This window comes from Triticum urartu, chromosome 1 (assembly GCF_003073215.2).
Source record: "Triticum urartu cultivar G1812 chromosome 1, Tu2.1, whole genome shotgun sequence".
Classification (NCBI taxonomy): Eukaryota; Viridiplantae; Streptophyta; class Magnoliopsida; order Poales; family Poaceae; genus Triticum; species Triticum urartu.
In genome coordinates, this window is record NC_053022.1 from 54,488,165 (window position 1) to 54,507,207 (window position 19,043).

At 42.7% G+C, this 19,043-nt stretch overlaps 2 protein-coding genes across 2 annotated transcripts; one reads left to right on the top strand and one right to left on the bottom strand.

Moving 5' to 3' along the window:
• Window positions 1–1,654: 1,654 nt before the first annotated feature.
• Window positions 1,655–7,878, top strand: LOC125546751 (glutamate--cysteine ligase B, chloroplastic). Its single transcript, XM_048710899.1, has 16 exons — window positions 1,655–1,946; window positions 2,039–2,314; window positions 3,597–3,747; window positions 3,830–3,937; window positions 4,447–4,539; window positions 4,969–5,052; window positions 5,198–5,266; window positions 5,348–5,418; window positions 5,497–5,565; window positions 5,713–5,806; window positions 6,036–6,125; window positions 6,215–6,295; window positions 6,680–6,772; window positions 6,924–7,004; window positions 7,092–7,161; window positions 7,400–7,878. The coding sequence occupies exons 2-16, from the start codon at window positions 2,064–2,066 to the stop codon at window positions 7,486–7,488; spliced, it is 1,494 nt and encodes a 497-aa protein (XP_048566856.1). The 5' UTR covers window positions 1,655–1,946; window positions 2,039–2,063; the 3' UTR covers window positions 7,489–7,878.
• Window positions 7,879–13,294: 5,416 nt separating this feature from the next.
• Window positions 13,295–14,221, bottom strand: LOC125555461 (agamous-like MADS-box protein AGL80). The gene has a single exon (XM_048718432.1). The coding sequence runs from the start codon at window positions 14,219–14,221 to the stop codon at window positions 13,295–13,297; it is 927 nt and encodes a 308-aa protein (XP_048574389.1).
• Window positions 14,222–19,043: the final 4,822 nt, after the last annotated feature.

Consider the following 19,043-nt stretch of genomic DNA (forward strand, 5'->3'; position numbering starts at 1 on the left):
TTCGCGACCTCATTGCACACGTCATAACATACTGTGGGTATACATAGCTATCGGAGTGGCTTAATTTTGCAATTAACAAGACATAATCATTAGTGACACTAACCCCACTCACTTATAAAGAATGATTTAAAAAGGAAAAGAAGGAAATACATGTAATAAATATTAAAACAATATATAATCAGCAGTCAGATCATGTTACACTCTCTCTCCTCTCCGACAACCGCGGTGGCGAAGCGGATTTGATGATGGGCGCAACATCGACAGAAAACACAACACACTCCAAAACGTCGATACTGACGCAACTGTGACGTCGTCATTCTAAATGTCGATATTGACGCAACCGTGATGTCGTCATTCTAGACGTCGGTAACCGAAGCAACTATGATGTCGCCATTCTAGACGTCGATACTGACGCAACTGTGATGTCGTCATTCTAGACGTAGATACTGACGCAACTGTGATTTCGTCATTCTAGACATCGGTAACTGAAGCAACAGTGATGTCGTCATTCTAGACGTCGGTAACTGAAGCGACCGTGATCTCGCCATTCTAGACGTCGATACTGACGCAACTGTGTTATCGTCATTCTAGACGTCAGTAACCGACACAACTGTGATGTTGTCATTCTTCCCTACGTGGTGTTGACAGTCGGGCCTGCAACCACCACTTAATAACCATACCGATGCTGCCCCACCGCCATGCCTACTCCCTTATATACCTCTCCACGCTAGGGTTTTTGTGGCACAAAAGCCCTAAAATTTAGGGTTTGGTGATATGTGCTTGATAAGAGTTGACAAAATAGGAAATGAACTGTAAATTATCAAAACCATTTTTTAGCGTCAAAGATCGTCGATACATGATGACTGCGATGTATAGTTTTACGCTGTGATAAATCCTTTAGAATATCTAGATCTTTGGGAGTAGTGATAGCCGATGACTGGGATGATCGAGCATTGTGGTCGTGAAGCGAATGGCGCCGGACATGAGCTAGCTCGACGTTTGCTTTATGAACAAAACTAGTTTCAAGTTATGGCATGATCAGCTTCCGACTCCCTTGTTCGTACCATTGTAAAAGACCCTGTTATAATTGAGTAAAGTCCCCGCTCAAAGCGATGCAACAGAAAATAATTGAGTAAAGTCGCCCAAAGTTAAAAAGAAAACACTAGTAGTATAAGCGCACGTGCACTGATGCTTGCAACGGTACAGTCCGGAAAGCCACGATGATCCAGGGCGAACCTGCCCTTGAAGACGGGCAAGGTTCATTTCGATCTATGATCATCCAAATGTACAACAGGACATCGTAGCACCTGACATCTCCTCTCGACATTTTTGCTCCGTTTTCATCTTGTCTTGAACGGCAACACGAGGGTGAAGCGCGTGCTCTGGATGTCGTTTTGAGAGCTGAGGCACCACCAGGACGAACCAGCGTGCAAAACACCATCGCCGTGCATGAAAAATCCTGGCGCCGCCGTGCCACCCAGCGTGCCACCTCATCGCCGACGTCATGAGACGGTGGTGGGGGTACGAGAACCATCGGCGAAGCTTAATTCCAGCAATTAACAAGCCATAATAATTAGGGCCAGCGCCCCCACCACCGAGGAAAAACTAAAAAGGAAAGCGGGGGAAGGATTAGTAAATCACCAGCTGTCCAAATCACCCCGCAGCCCCGGCCCAGCTCACTCGCGGAGGGAGGAGCGGATTGGATGACGCGCGCAGCAGCAGCATCGCGCACTTCAAGGCGTCGTCGCTGCTGACGCGCGGGCCCCGCCCCCACCGCTTTATAACCGCGCCGACGCCGCCCCCATCCCACCCCCGACACTCCCCTCCGTTCCGGACTCTGAAGCAGCAGCGGCGGACGGCGGCCCGCGCGTCTCCGTCTCGCGGCGGCGAATCCCACCTGCAAATAGACAGAATCGGACAGGTTCTCGCTAGGTGGGCGCGGCGAGGTGGGTTGGGCGGGGGTTCGATGGCGACACCGTGTCGGATTCCCGCAATTCGCGCTGGATTAACGTTGGTGCGGATTTTTTCTGTGTCTCAGGTTTCTGTTCGGCGGGCTGGGCGTGATGGCGGTCGCGTCGCGCCTGGCGGTGGCGCGGGTGGTCCAGCCGGACGGGGGCGCGGCGAGCGGGAGGAGGGGGCGGCAGGGGTTCGCGGTGGTAGGGCTCCCCGCGGCCGCCAGGAGGGGGAGGCGGCGCGGCGGGGCCGTTGCGGCCAGCCCCCCGACGGAGGAGGCGGCCAAGTTGACGGAGCCGCTCACCAAGGAGGACCTCGTCGCCTACCTCGCGTCCGGCTGCAAGCCCAAGGAGAACTGGAGGTGAGAAGCTGGTGCTGCTACTTACTGTTGGAGGTGGAACGTAGTTCTATGGCTGGAGCAGCCGATTCTTACTGCCCAGCTTACTGTTTAGCTCTGCAATTGGGGATTTAGTATTTACTGTTCAGTCGCCCCTAGAGTGGCGGAGTTTTTTCACATGAATCAGTGCCTTGTAGTGACGAACTGGGTGATGTTTGCCAGTAGTTAGCACTTGTAGTTGTAGGAATAAGAGGGTGGATGCGTCGAAGTGACTTTACTTGTGCCTAGTTAGCAAACGAAGCTCTGCGTTGTTCACGGAAGGGGGCACATGGTATTGGTTAGCATAGTTATACTAGGCTAGGAACTAATTTGGGGATACATTGTGTCATGCTGTTGCCGAATGGCGCGGCTCGTCCATTCATATAATGCTGGAAGTAGTAAAATTGCAATATGTACACAAAACTGATATAGTACTTGTTAATACGTGGAAAGAGTAAGCTTACAAATGATTGTCCTAAATGACAGAAAAAGTCTCTCTAAGATTAGATATGCTATACTTAATGGGGCGTGCTACGTGTCCACCAACTGATCTTTTCAAAAGATTGGCCGGGTTGCTAGCCGCCAGATCTGGCGTCATCAAGCCGTTGACGGGCATCCTAACTTTTGCAACATAGATTATGTTGCAGTTTTTTTTTGCAACAGAGATCATGTCGCGGAAACGTCTGTAGATTTTTTTTGCAACACAATTTATGTTACATAATATTTTTTGCAACAGAGATAATGTTGCGGAAACGTTTGTAGAGTCTTTTTTGCCACAAAGGTCATATTGCAGAATTTTTGCAACAGAGATCATGTTGCGGAAACGTCTGTAGATTTCTTTTTGCAACAGAGGTCATGTTGTAGATTTTCAACAGAAAGCATGTTGCAGAAGACGAACGAGGAAAAAAAAGGGAAACGAGCGGCTCTCAGTCGTTAGCGATTAAGATAAGAAAGAAAAAGGATGAACGGTGATAGGGCCCACATGGGACGCATGGTGTGCATCTGAGGTGGCAACGATGCGCTGTAAATTGGCCGGTTGACGGGAATCTTTTCGCATACTTAATACATCTTGTTAATGTAGTGTGCTCATTTTATTCGATCAATAAAATTTATTGGAGATGAAGATCGTTCTGGTGCCTGTGTTCAAATTATTTCAGATTTGACAATATATTTTTGTTTTTCTTGAAGTTCTATTCCTGTATAATTCCTACCGAGTATTTCGGTTAGTTATTTGGTCCATTCCGTGAGTAAATTTTTTGTTGTACAGAATTGGCACAGAGCATGAAAAGTTTGGTTTTGATGTCGAAACATTGCGCCCTATAACGTATGATCAGATCAGTGCTATACTCAATGGGCTGTCTGAGAGATTTGAATGGGACAAGATAATGGAAGAAAACCATGTTATTGGTCTCAAGCAGGTACTATGCCTGGAAAGAAATATGATATATATGGTTTTCACTCAATAGTGTTTTTTGTGACAACTTATTTATATGGACGCAGGGAAAGCAAAACATTTCACTAGAACCTGGTGGCCAGTTTGAACTTAGTGGCGCTCCCCTCGAAACATTACATCAAACTTGTGCGGAGGTCAATTCACATCTTTATCAGGTAAATATCTATTAGTGAGCAAACTGTTGCATGTATAAGTATTCACTTTTTACAGAAATTTATGAAATGTAACTTTGCGGGATTTTCACCTGTGACATATCATAATGTCATATTTAGTTCCCACCAGAAAATTCTTTTTAATCAGATTATCCTATTTCATATCCCAAAATTGTACAAAGTCCATGCCGTGAAATGTATATTCGCATCCCAACAAACCGTGTCAATTATATTGAGAACTAAACAACCACCAATATCTAGTTTCTTCTGGAAGTTTGTATCATCTTATGCATGCATCTGTAAGACCTCCAAACCTTACTGGGCACGGAGTTAGTTTCCATTAGACTGTGTGGGTTCATGAAAAACAAATTGAACTGTCTCATGGTTCTGTTTGCACATTCGCCTTCTAGGTTTTACTTGCTGAAAGTTAATTGTACTATGATGTATGTATTTTTGGTGGAGAAGGTCTATACTGTTCTATGCTATGATTTAATCTTCTGCCGGTTTTGTAGGTCAAAGCAGTTGGAGAGGAATTGGGAGTAGGATTTCTTGGAATGGGTTTTCAGCCAAAATGGGCCCTGACTGATATACCAATAATGCCCAAGGTAATTCTGTCCTTAAACCTCATAAATGTAGGTTTTGAAGTTTGTGCTGTTGCTAGACTGTTAAAGGGCCTTTTTTACTTTTTTATTTATATCCCAGCTAGTTAATTTCCGAGAAATGAAGTTGCAAATCTAAGAACGTACTTATGGTTTGCACATTAGTAGTTTATTAGTACAACATAGTTCCATGGGGCTGATATCGAAATGCTGGCTTTTGATGCACCCATTCTTGCTTGGTACACCATTAAGCAAAATCCTCCACTGCAACTGTATCGAGCACTTGGCAGTTAACACAAAATGATCGATAACCCACACTGTAGTCTTCTTCCATGCACAACCTCACTTGTAATTTAGGCATATTTGCCCTAGGCAACATAATTATACTGTTACTGGTTCCTGTGAAGTCTGATCATACAATTTGCTACTCTGTAGGGAAGGTATGAAATTATGAGGAATTACATGCCTAAAGTTGGTACTCTTGGCCTTGATATGATGTTCCGCACGTGCACTGTACAGGTAACTGTCATTTTTAGTGTTGTGTTCATGGGCCGTTTTGACAACTCACAGCCCTTTATTTCATTTGATATCAAACAGGCTAGTATACAATATTCATGTGTTCACTAAACAAGTTCAATTAAGAGTTCACTATTCTGGCATGCAGGTTAATCTCGATTTCAGTTCAGAGCTAGATATGATAAGAAAATTCCGTGCTAGCCTTGCATTGCAGCCTGTGGGTATCTGTATTATCTTCCATTCTTCCTGACAGTTTACTTTGCTGCTGTTGCACTAACCTGACTTGCTTGTTTAACAGATCGCGACAGCAATATTCGCAAATTCTCCCTTTAAAGAAGGAAAACCAAATGGGTTTCTCAGTTTAAGAAGGTGTTTACTTCATTGCTTTCAGAACTTAATGTGCTGTTCTGTTGTATGGAGCTGCTAACACATTATCATCATCTGCAGCCATATATGGACTGATACTGATAACAACCGCTCGGGGATGCTTCCTTTTGTTTTTGATGACACATTTGGGTATGCATTAATGCAAACTTCTCCTTGTTCGCCACCCAGAATGCCAGCTATTTGATTGATGGCGTCATTTTGGTCAACAACAATTCCTACATAAAATGAGGCTTTCAGTTTAAACGAGTTCTAATTATAATTTGTTCTTGGTTGCAGATTTGAGCAATATGTGGACTATGCATTGGACGTCCCAATGTATTTTGTATACCGGAACAAGACTTACATTGACTGTACTGGAATGTCATTTCGGGTCTCTTCCTGTCTCTAATATCTTAGTACTTCTGCAGTTATATGCTGTAAACTTTGTAAATGTTACTCCCTCATCCAAAATAAGTGTTGCAGCTTTGAACTAACCTTAGTTCAAAGCTACGACACTTTTTTTGGATCGGAGGGAGTATCTTATTTTGAAGCTTTTGGCTACATGACTTTAGCTGTTGGAAATTTATAGAACTCTTATTTGGCTTGTGTGTATTTTGCAGGATTTCATGGCAGGAAAGCTCCCACAGGTTCCAGGGGAGTTGCCCACTTTGAACGATTGGGAGAACCATCTAACAACAATTTTTCCTGAGGTTTACCTTTGATTTGGTTGGCATGGTGACATATTAATTGGTGTTGTTTCAATTCAACAATCAGTTGTTCTTTTTTATTCTCCTTGCAGGTTAGGTTGAAGAGATACATGGAGATGAGAGGTGCTGATGGTGGACCTTGGAGGAGATTGTGTGCTTTGCCTGCATTTTGGGTTTGTTTGCTGACTCTTCCTGCATTTGTTATGTATATCTACAGAGTCTCATTTACAGCACAGACATGGGCAGTATGTTCATTGTTACTGTACTAATTAGTACTCCCTCCTTTTTCAAATTATAAGGCATATTTTGACAGTCCAAATTCGTGCTTTGACCAACAATTAGTTTTAATGATATGTGGTTTATGTTACATTAAATAGACAACATGATTGGATCCATCATATTCAAAAGCACATCTTATGACTGATCTTGTAACCATAACTAAATATTATACGAGATTACGGTCAAAATACGCCTTATATTTTGAAATGGAACAAGTAACTTCCATTTCGTTGCAAAACCCAGAATCAGCTTTGCATCTGATTTGTCCTTCTCTGCAGGTTGGGTTGTTGTATGACGACGAATCATTACAGAGCATTATTGACATGACTTCTGACTGGACAAAGGAAGAAAGAGAGATGTTGAGACGGAAGGTATCTCAAGATATTTCTGCTCTTTATCCTTAGTGGTAGAAACTGTTGTCGTTTGGAAACATCAATTAGAAGACTAGAATTTGCACTAGCAGATTTGAGAGGCATAAATTTCTACTTGAATTGTGAGTGATCGTGTGTTTTATTTGATCAGGTGCCAGTAACTGGTTTGAAGACGCCATTCCGGGATGGGTATGTAAGAGATTTAGCTGAAGATGTTCTCCAGTTAGCTAAGGTAACTCCCTATTTTCTGGCTACTAATCCTTTCCCATAAGTCTACAAACATGCTGCTTGTGATAACGATCCTATTGTGGTGGTGCAGAATGGATTAGAAAGAAGAGGATACAAGGAGGTTGGTTTCCTGAGAGAAGTCGACGAAGTTGTTAGAACAGGTGACGCTTTCAGAACACTTTTATTCACTTGATCAAGATAAATACTCCAGATGATCAAAATTCTTGTCTTAGATTCGTCTAGATACGGATGTATCTAATACTAAAACGTGACTTGATATATCCATATTTAGACAAATCTAAAACAAGAATTTTGGGACGGAGGGAGTACTAGCTTTGCGATGGCGGGCTGTGAACTGCGCCTTCTCCAGATGATAATTCTCAATCTACTCTTGTGCAGGAGTGACACCTGCCGAGAAGCTTCTGAATCTATACGAGACGAAGTGGCAGCGCAGCGTGGACCCTGTGTTCGAGGAGTTGTTATATTGATATACTGATATCATATATAACTTCGGTGGAAGCTGGACAAGGTGGACAGGGTCTTCAGATTGTATCCCCATACAAAATCCCGTCCCCAATTCTACAAGCCACCTGACCAGGGAAGCCTACTCTCTGGTCTCGCGGCTGCGAATAATTTTGAGCTCGGAACACTCTGTTTGCGGCTTGCCGCCTTTCTTTCTTTGGCTGTGTGGACCTTTTACAGCTTCTGATTTTTCTCGCATCTCCAGGGAGCCGGAACAAGCACCTGTTTGTACCGATCCCTTTTTCATCTTTTCCTGATGAACGGCTTGTATTCCGAATAAATCCATCTCGCGTGATGATGGAAGGAACCTGATTTCCAGAAATAATAATTCTGAGACGTATGCTCGGGTTAAAGCACTTCAAAAGTGTAAAGTGGTTTGTGTGGCCGTGTTTCTTTCAAAGAGTTCGTTCCGTGCATGCCATTGACGACCGGCTATGCACACTGTGCAGTCATCCAATGCGTAACGGTTGTTAAGCAGAAAGTAGTGCTAGCTGGACTGGAGAACGACACGTGCGCTTCGTGTTTGTTCTCAATTCCATTTCTTCCGCTGGCGAAAAAAGGGTACTACCTGAAGCGGAAGTCTCCTCTGAGTCTCTGACCAAGCCGTTCTTTATCTCTTCCAGCACGGCACTACCAAATCCAACATCGCTTTCCCTTTCCTCGTCTCACTGCACACCTACCTCTTTCAAGTAATCAATCACTTCCCAGATCCGTGCCCAATGCGTTTTCCTCTTCCACATAAATAGTGGGGAACAATATTCAGGCATATTCGGAATGGCAGGAATTTTCAGACTAAGGATCACTTTTCTTTTTGAAATAATCTGAAGATATTTTTTTAAAAATGATGACTGTTTTTATGATTCTTTATAGAACGTGTTTGATTTTAGGAGCATGAAAGTGTCTCTATAGTTGGAAAGGGACACGTTTGTCCTCTAGAGATGAGTGGTTATTAACACCTCTATGGGCTCTAATATGGTTATTTACATGATGTCTCTCTTCCCAGTGCCAAAGTTAAGTTGAAATTATTTGTGTGGCTATTTATTTTTGATAGGTTTAATATACCAAATATGCGGAAGCAGATACAATTTAATGTTGGTATCAATTATTCTTGCACCCTGAGACAATTAAGCATCTCAACATTTCCTGTCATTCAAATCCAATGGTCTCCGAATGCCTCACGGATTACTTTGGTACCAAGCTAAAGTGATCTTTGATGGCAATCTACTTTTTTGAAATGCTTATTATAACAATGTTGGTCCTCTATAAACGTGCCAACCACCTCGGGAGTGGCCAACATCTATCTTGTTGCCCCAAAAAATCAAGGCGGCGTAGACATCCAATATATATTGGCAAAATATTGTCATTCTAAATCAATGGTTTCTTCAAGCTTCCTAATAAGGTGAGTTAAGGCATTGATATACTCAGTAATAAATAAATGGGATCCAAGGCAAGTCCATGTTAAATATGGGGGTACCACTTTTGGGTTGGTTCGATGACGAGGAGGCAACACCTTTCCTGGTTTGGAACCTTCGCTAGCAATAACAAATCACATGTTGGTTTGTCATATGTCATGGTTGGGAAATGCATCACCTCAGTTCCTAGTACTTATGGCTTTTTCATATACTGCATCATAAGCATGACATAATAGCAGAGGTGGTAGGTAACTTTTACCCATTTGTGGTTCTGACATGACATGATTAGAACGCCATTTGTGGCTTCTGACATGACATGATTAGAACTTAGTAGCCTGGAATAGGATCTAATGGAGCAGCTATATGTTGTTAATTTATAGCATGGAACATACAAATTTTGATGGACTTTACATGAAGATGGAAATTTCTCCATGAATTCATTGTACCATCGCTTGTGAGTACTGATGCACCTATTAACAATAAGGTGATCTAGAAGCTTAAGATTCCTTTATAGATTAATATTTTCCGTATAGCATTTATGCAGAAGATTCATCTTAACAAGGGAAAATCTTGCAAAGAAAATGTGGGGGGGGGGGGGACATGACATGACGAGACAATTAAGCACATATTCTTTGACTGTAAGTAGACATGGTGTATGGCCTATAATACATGTCGCACATAATTTGTATTCTACCCGGAGCATCCCAAACTTGTTTGGTAATTGGCTATTCGGCATATATAAAAATACGAGATCTTTTATCTTAGTAGCTGCGACAACCTTGGTTCGGGCGTTATGGTTATACAAGAATGATGTGGTTTTGACAAATAAAATATATTTTCTTCACTGCCACAGTTATTTACTTGTGTAGACATTGGCTCCGTACTTTGCCTGTACTATAGTGTTTGGAGCACATGGAGCTCTTTATGATGGCATGTACTAAGATGGAGAGGGTGACTAAGAAGGTCTTTTCCAAACATGGAAGGTGTTGTCTTCGAATCTGTCTTCTTAGATTGCTTGCTATTGTTATTCTTTCTGCATCAAATAACATTATGTGTTTTCGTTTCCAAGAATATTATGTCTTAGTACATGTTGTGTGCATCTAGTTCCTTCAAAATCAGAGTGAACATCAAGGGCCAATAAAAAATTTATTACCAGAAAATAGTATGCCTCACAAAAACATGTTGACAAAAGAGCAAGTGCAACTTACAAGTTATGACTAACTGAACAACGGAGATGAAACAGACATATCATGGAAGCGATCCCAAATAACAGTTTCAGCGAGAGATAAAAATGGAAGAAATGGACCATGGAAGAAATCCATAACAACATTTCAACTACTAGAATAAAAAAATGACTTGGCTCAAAGAGCACCAGCGAGATAGAATGTCTCAACTTATTAAGGCCGGCTTTCCTGCATCTTAGCTATGCCAAACTAAATCAAACGAGACGAGATGCACGTAGCTGGCCATGCAATGTCATTTGAGTTGGCTAACAACATTATCCACCTTATGTCCTCATCACCAATGGATATTCATACATCTACTGGTCTAACTTACCTTACCCACTCACCATCATCTTTATAATTTTGCAAATCCTACTTGCATATTGGCAAACCAATCATATTGTTTTTAATCTTGTGTCATAGAAATCTAGCCCTCATGTCCATCCTTGATTTTTCCACTTACCTTTAATTTAGAAATCAGTTTATATGGCCCTATAACTTCATTTACCTACTATCATTGCTAGCATGCTCCTCCACAAACATGTAAACCATTGCACTTACCTCCCCACAGTCTAGGCAGACCCATTTGAAATCTGTAAAACATGGAAGAATTGTGTGTTCAGTATTGAATGCAATGTAAAAACACATACCTTCTTTTGTTCACATTATTTAGCCAATGTGACAACATATATAGGTCTCACTTGTAAAATAAAAATATATTAACCTTGTAAACTTGTCACCTATAGCTCCAACCGTAACTCATCACTGGTATGTCACTTTTATTTCCTTTTGTACCCATTCACCTTATATCCTTATAACTTGTATTTTGCCACTCCATTTCCATGCCATTCTCGTCGAGCTCGTCACGAACATTGAAGCGATCCAGCACCTCTTACAGTCTGCTTTACATATCCATTTACATATGTATTCCATAAAAAGAGACACTGACAAATATAATATGTCAAAGGTCAATTGAATGGTAATTTGTGCCATTAACATAAATTTCCTACTTATGGTAGATTGCTAAGGGAACACCTGGAGGAAACAATGAAAAGTGTCTCGATAGTTGTAAAAGGAAGATACTTTCCTCTAGAGAGGATTGGCTCTTATCACCTCTATGAGTTCTAACATGGTTATTTACATGACATCTTTCTTCCAAGAGCCAAAATTGAGTTGGAATTATTTGTGTGGCTACTTATTTATAATAGGTTTAATAGACAAAATATGCTGAAGCGGAGACACTTCACTGTTGATATCGATTATTCTTGCATCCTATGTACTGCTATTGATGAAGAGACCATTGAGAACCTCATTTCATTTGCCCCTTTAGCATTTTTTGTTGGGCATGCATTCAAATCTAGTGGTCTCCGAATGCCTCGCGGATTCCTACCTACCTTTTGAAAATTTTATTACAATAATCTTGGTTCTCTCTAGGCGGGTTGACCTCCTTGGGAGCATCGGTTCTATCCCGTTGATGAAGAATAATGTGGCTTAGTTAGTATCCAATATATAGTGGCTGAAACTATCATGCTTTTTAGTAAATGGTTGTTTAGGACTCTTATTGACTATGAGTTATGGCATGATATACTCGGTAATAAATATATGCATTCTAAGGCTCTGTCCCAAGTCCAAAGTAAATCTGGAGGCTTCCACTTTTGGGTTGGCAACACCTTTTCTGGTTTGAACCTTCACTATCAAGGACGACTCACATGTTAGGTTTTGGCACGACTCATAGTTGAGCAATGCTCCGCCTTAGCATCTACTAGTACCTAGGGCTTTTACTGTGTCATAAGCATGTCATAATAGTAGAGGTGTTGGGTAACTTTCTGCTAGATGTGGACTTCAGACGTGACATGTTTAGGCCTTTGTTAGTAGCATGGAAGGATCTACTAGAGTGTCTGAATGTTGTTAATTTATACTACATTCGAAAATATAAGACATTTTTGCAGTTCAAATTTTAAAAATGTCTTGTATTTTGGGACGGAGGTAGTAGCACGAGACATATGAGTTTCTATGAACTTACATCAAGATGGACTCTTCTTTATGAACTCACTGTACCAGATCTTATAGATATTGATGCACCAATTAACAACATGTTTATTTTTAAGCTTAAGGTTCCTCCAAAGACTAATGTTTTTCCTATGGTATTTACGTAGAGGGGTCATCTTAACGAGGGAAACTCTAGCAAAGAAAAACTGACAAGGGAGTAGAAATGTTGTTTCTACTATCATGATGAGAAATTAAGCACATATTCTTTGAGCAAGTATGCTCATGTTATATGGCTTATAATACATGTCATGCATAACTTGTATTCATCCAAAGCTTTCAAAACTTGTTTGGTAATTGGATTTGAGGTATACATAAAAAATGAGATCTTTTATCTTAGTAGGCATGGGGGCCCTGGTCTAGGCGCTATCATTATGCATGAACATTATGGTTTTGACAAATGGAAGATATTTTTCTACATTGTCGGTTATTAACTTATGTACGCATTGGCTCCGCACTTGGCTCGTACCACAATATCTGGAGCACTGGGAGCTCTTTATATATGGTGGCATGTATTAAGATGGAGCTGACGGCTAAGGAGATCGTTTCCAAACATGAACAATGTTCACTTTGGATCTGTCTTAGATTGCTTTAAACTGTTCTTCTTTTTGTGTCAAACAATGTTATGTTTTTTGTTTCCACAATTATTAGCTTTGTATAGATTGTGTGCATCTATATACGTCAAAATTGGAGTGGACTCTTCATACTTGCATCGCTCACGTGTTAAGAGTAAATAAAAACTTTATTATCAAAACATAGTATACCTCACAAAAACATGTTGACAAAAAGAGTAGACGCAACTTACGAGTTATGACCAACTGAACAACAAAGATCAAATAAATAGACCATGGAAGAGATAGTTTCAATGACTAAATAAAAATGGCGGCCATGGAAGAAATCTATAACAACAATTTCAACTACTAAAATAAAAATGTCTAGGCTCAAAGAGCACCACTGAGAGACAGAATGTCTCAACTTGTTAAGGTTGGCTTTCCTGCCTCTTAGCTATGCCAAGCTAAATCAAACTAGACGACGCGCGTAGCTGGCCATGCATTGCACGCTATGGGAAAAAAACTTCTCTCCATCCTACCTTACATGGGAGGGAAAAGACTCCAAGATGATTCTTCAGGATCGACGCCGCCCGATTGCCAACCAAACCCCACATCAAAGGGCTTCATCCCACCGGAAGAGCCATCGTTGGCACTGGTACCGGCGCCGTCGTGCCCATTGGTGCTATAGCCGACACCGGTGCTGGTGTAGGCACCATCATGCCTATTGGTGCTATAGCCATTATGGACCAGGGCGTCGAGGTCCCTTCCAGATCTCACCGTCTCGAGCCAACCCTCATGTAGCAGCGGCACATGATACATCATTGGAGACCCCATGTGCATGTTTCCAGTGACGTATGGAGTGGACGATGGCGCCTGATTCATCACCTGAGACCCCATGTCCATGTTTTTGGGGACATGTGGAGCTAGCGATGATGCCTGATACGTTGCCGAAGACCCCATGTCCATGTTGTCAGGGACATATGGTGCCTGTGGCTGCAAGACAGGAGGCTTTCCACTAAATTTTGCAATGCTATCGCCCATTCTCTCGAGGATCTCCTCTAGCCTGCTACTGACGTTGGTGATTTCATCGACTTTGAGGTCGGGGAGGTCACTGCCGAGCATGGCCTTGTGTAGCAGGATCCTGATCTCGGGGTCTCGTACAATGTTTTCCTTGACCTGGAGCTTGTTGAGGCGCTGGGTGAGGAAGTCTTCCTGGTTCACCGCCTTCTTGAGCTGTCCCTCTGGCATGTTTTTGCACTGATTCAGGATATCCACTGCATCGGCGTGGGATGGGTACACCTTTGGCGCCGCATTGCCCTCGTCGTACACCAACACACAAGCCTTGGCGTTGCACATGATAGAAACCTCACCTGCCTTACTTGCTAGGTTCTTACCACGCGTCTCCAAGGTACGGCGCCGACTCGATTCGTTGTCGACGTACTCGATGGCAATCTTCTTGCGACCCATTGCCAACGGAGGGATAAAATGAACAATGGAAATTAGGTTGATGGTTTTGTCAAGGTGGGGAGATCTGATTTATAGTGGAGGATTGACCAAGATGGGGAGGCTATATCGAGAAACTTTTAACTCTACGCTCACAAAATAAGGACGTGCACTATTTTCATAAATGCATCATCAAACCAAGTATTTCCTTTCATTAAAAAGTGCTTATAATGGACCGAGGGAACAAATTTCTGTAACAAAGAACTTTGGTTTCTCTCAGGAAGCCCATGCATCTTATCCGGATATGCTTATTTTAGCTATGTACTACCAAATTAATTTTGCAATTTATTTTGTTCCAAAGTTAGATGGTTATTCAAAAGTGTACATCGTCCCATTAACCATCTACTATTAATTTTTTTACCACATTAAGAAATAACAATAAATGATTTACGTAAATTATCCTATAATGTATGACGAATTAAAAATACTAAAGTTTTGCCAATTTTTCCAATACGTTAACTGAATGCGGTGTCACAACCCTAGAATAATTGCCTGTAAATAATTGCATTAGTGAGCATCACCATGCATATTTAAATTCAAAGAAATTTGAATTAAGGAAAAATCCAAAGCCTCGAAATTTAATTAAAGGGCATAGAACCCCAAAAATTGCATTCAATGTTCCAAAATTCCTTTAAAAATTATGAGAATTTTGGCGAGACTTAAATATCAAACCAAAATTTAGGAACATTTTTCAGGAATATTTTGGGACATTGAATTTAAATCATTATTTTATTTGAATTTGGATGTATATTCATAATATTTAGGATATACTCCCTCCGTTCCTAAATATAAGTCTTTTTAGACATTTCAAATGGACTACAATATACAGATGTATGTAGGCATATTTTAGAGTATAGATTCACTCACTTTGCTCCGTATGTAGTCACTTGTTGAAATCTCTAAAAAGACCTATATTTAGGAACGGAGGGAGTATTTTCAAATAACCCTGTAGTAATTTATGTGCTTCTGGAAAAGTCCATGAAGCAACATAAAAATACTCAAGGATTTTTGGCATTGTTTGAATTTTGTTTGAATTCAAAAACAGTGGCAAAAGATTAAATAATAGAAAAACAGAAAACAAAAAGAAAAAAAGAAAAGGAAATTACCCAACTTACTTGGCGGCCCAGCAGGACAGCCCAGCCCACCAGGGGCTGGACCGTCTTCTTCCCTGCACCAGTAGGCACTGGTGCCTGTCCCCCGCACACGCACACGCAGCTGCAACCACGTCCCGTGCCACCTCCTGCTTCTCCCCCGTGCCACCCCTTGCGCCTGGAAACAGCCACGATCCACTCTCCCTTCTCCCTTGCTCTGGACCTTTCTCCCTCTCCTCCAGCCTCAATCTTGAGCACCACCCGAGACCACCCAACGACCGACGTCAGAATGTCGCACCGCAATGTCCAAGAGCATCACCGCTCTCCTCCGCATCTCCAAGTTGAAGATGGCGTCCCCTCGTGCCCTGAAACCTCGCCATCGAGCCTGTTTTCATCGCCATGGACGACGAATGCCTTCGTTCGATTCGCTTCGTTCAAGCTGTCCCTGAGCCCGCTCATCTTCTCTGCCGCACCTCTATGAGCTCCTGCTCCTTCCCCTATGCTCGCGCCATCGTTCCCGTCCGCTAGCTGCCATCCCTACGAGCCGAGCTCTGCCGCCGACACCTCTCCAGCCAGCCCCGTCATATGCTAACGCCACCATTGGATGCCCCGCGCTACAGGTGTTCCAACGCGCCTAGCCTCTCGTCCGACCATGGCCGGAAATGGTCGGCCGGTGAATGACGCCGGTGAGCCACTGGCTAATTCCATCATCAACACTAATTAACCAGCACCCACAATCGTTGACAGCCTCCCCTTACTGGTTAAACCCTAGTCATCACAGGATTAAACCGGGTCGACCACAATGCGACTGATGTGTGGACCCCATACGTCAGGTTTGACCCTGATCAACCCAGTTGACTCGCTGACATAAGGCTGACGTCATTATTACTTTTTTGGTTTTTATTAAATCAAAAATGATTTTATAAATTCTAGAAAATGTTGCAAACTTCAAAACCCATAGAATTTTAACCGTAACTCCAAATGAAATAATTTATATATGAAAAATTATCAAAAAAATATGAAGAATCTGTTTATGCCATGTTCATGCATGTTTGAAAAAGTTAACATCATCAAATAGGACAATTCATGATTATGGAATATATGGTAATTAGTTTTGGATTTGGAATTTGTTATATGTTTGCTTCAATTAATATGACTAACTATTGCATTAGGTCAATTCAGTACCTTAACATGTCATGCCATTAATTTTGTTGTGCATTGCATTGAATGTGTTTCTTTCCCTTTGTTTGTTCGTGTTGTTCCTTCTCGGTAGAAGACGGTTCCGACATCGTGATCATTGACACCGATGAAGAGCTAATAGCTATACTATCTTTAGAAGTGCCACGCAAACAAACCCCTTGGTCATTTCAATACAATCTCACTCTCTTGCTCCTGCTCTCCTTTATTGCATTAGGACAACAACGATTCAACTGTTACCTGTTGCGGTAGTTGAACCCATTCCTCTGCATGACCTATCTTTGTTACAGTAAATAGTTAAAACAGTCTAGCATGATTAGGAATTGCTTGAGCCATGTTGTGACTACTCATCCATGTTTGGTTGCTATGCATGCTATTGCTTAGAGTTGTGTCGGGTCTGACTCATTCGGGAACGAATTGGAATGTTGTGATCATGTTTTGATGTTGAGAGCTAAGTGTGTGAACACGATTTGGTAAAGGTACCGATGAGAGGCCATGTAGGAGTACATGGTGGGCTGTCTCATTGCGACTGCCCTCAGGAACTGAGTTCTATGCATGTGATCCAAGACAGTTACTACCACACATTGGGCCCTGAAATATGACTCCTCTCGAGTTATTAATCGCCTTGATCTCTGTCTAGGAGTTGCAAATAGTTTCTGGTGTTTATAGGTAGTGCTATTTGTCTACCAAGTGGCACATGGTACAGGTGGGCTTGGGACAGACTAGGAACAGTGGCACGGTGTACCAAGCGTAGTTCCATTCGTCGAGGTGGGCTTGGGAACCCTGCGCACATCGTTTGGGGCCATGATGGAAACTTCGACCGGACTTCTGTTGCGGGTTAGTTCTAAGATATGCGATAAACCTGGACTAGAGCACTGCGTGGTTAGTCAGGTTGTGGCTGACACCCTCGCTAGGCTTCCGCTTGAAGGTTACCGAGATACATGACGTGTATATGGTGGTAAGTAGTGAGAGCGCGTGTGAAGAAGTACACCCCTGCAGGGTAATATGATCTATTTGAATAGCTGCGTCCGTGGATATGGACTACTTGGAAGACTTATATGTTTCATAGACAACTTGAAGTTGATACTCTAAAATACGCAAGATAAGTGTGAGTGCTATGGATGGCCTTCTCCTAGGGATACGGGAGAGAAACCATAGTGGTGTATTGATATGGTGAATATGTGGACTCGTGTACACTTTCTCACCTCAAAGAGTTACTGGTAGTCGTAGCACATGATAGCCACTAAGTCAAAGCTAGCTTCATGTAGTTAAAATCCACAACCCCCTTCTTGATACATGATGCATAAGTAGATAGTTCTGATGTAAGTCTGGCTGAGTACATTTGTACTCTCGTTTGCTTAATTTATGTTTTTGCACAGGAGACTTAGTCTCACTAGTAGTTCCACGTGGGCTTCGATGATTAGCTTGGGAATCCCAAACAGAGGTCTGGTTCCTATGGAGGGTCTTGTAGATAGACAGGCTTTTTAGCCTCCTTTTTTTCCAGCTGCCTGTAGTCAGACAGGTTTATGCTTCCGCTTGTTGCTTGTATGACTTTGTATGTTGGGTCATGAGACCCATGTTTGTAATATCATGCACTACAAAAAAAAGACACATCCGTGACATTTTGGGCCGAACGAAATTTTTTCTATCATACATATGACACTTCTATGACGATAATTGTGACAAAACCTGGTATCATCATAGATGTGGTGGGCTCCTACTTCTATGATAAAAAATCATGACAGAAAATGGGCTTTTCGTCCTGGGCGGGCCGGAGACGCAGCTGCATGACATTCTTTGGGCCGTCCATGACGGAAAAACCATGGTAGAAGCGAGGGGGAGGAAAATTTCGGGGAGTTCACGATTACGGTGGGAGGTCGGGGGCCGAGCGATGCGCGTTTCTCTCGTACACGTACGCACGTGTGTGCGAGGCGTTGGCTCTAACTGAACCCGAGCGAGGCATTGGGCTATAACTGAACCCGAGCGATTGCACTGCAGGCTACGCGTTACTGAACCCGAGCGATCGATCGATGGCTGTTAACTGAACCCGATCGAGCGATTCCTTCGCTACTGCTGCTAACTGAAGCTGATCGATGCTGCCTCTAGGATGAACAGTGAGCGTTGCGGGGGGTTTGGATGAACAGTGAACGGTGGCGTTGCCTCTGGATGAACAAGACCCCATGGTGTGGTGGAGGTCTGGATGAACAGTAGACGATGGAGGGGTGCCCATGGAGGGGTGGTTGAACAGGACCCCGTGGTGTGGAGGGCTGGATGAACAGTAGACGGTGGAGGGGTGCCCGTAGAGGGGTGGTTGAACAGTAGTCGGTGGAGTAGCGCGCGGTGGAGGCTGGATGAACAGGAGCCCATGGAGGCTGGAGGAGGTCGACGGTGGAGATGAACAGTATCCCGTAGAGTCCCGTTTTGCGGTACGCCACACCCCTCCCGATGAACAGGACCCCCATTTCAACCGTAGCGCTCCAACACAAGTCCGTTTCGTC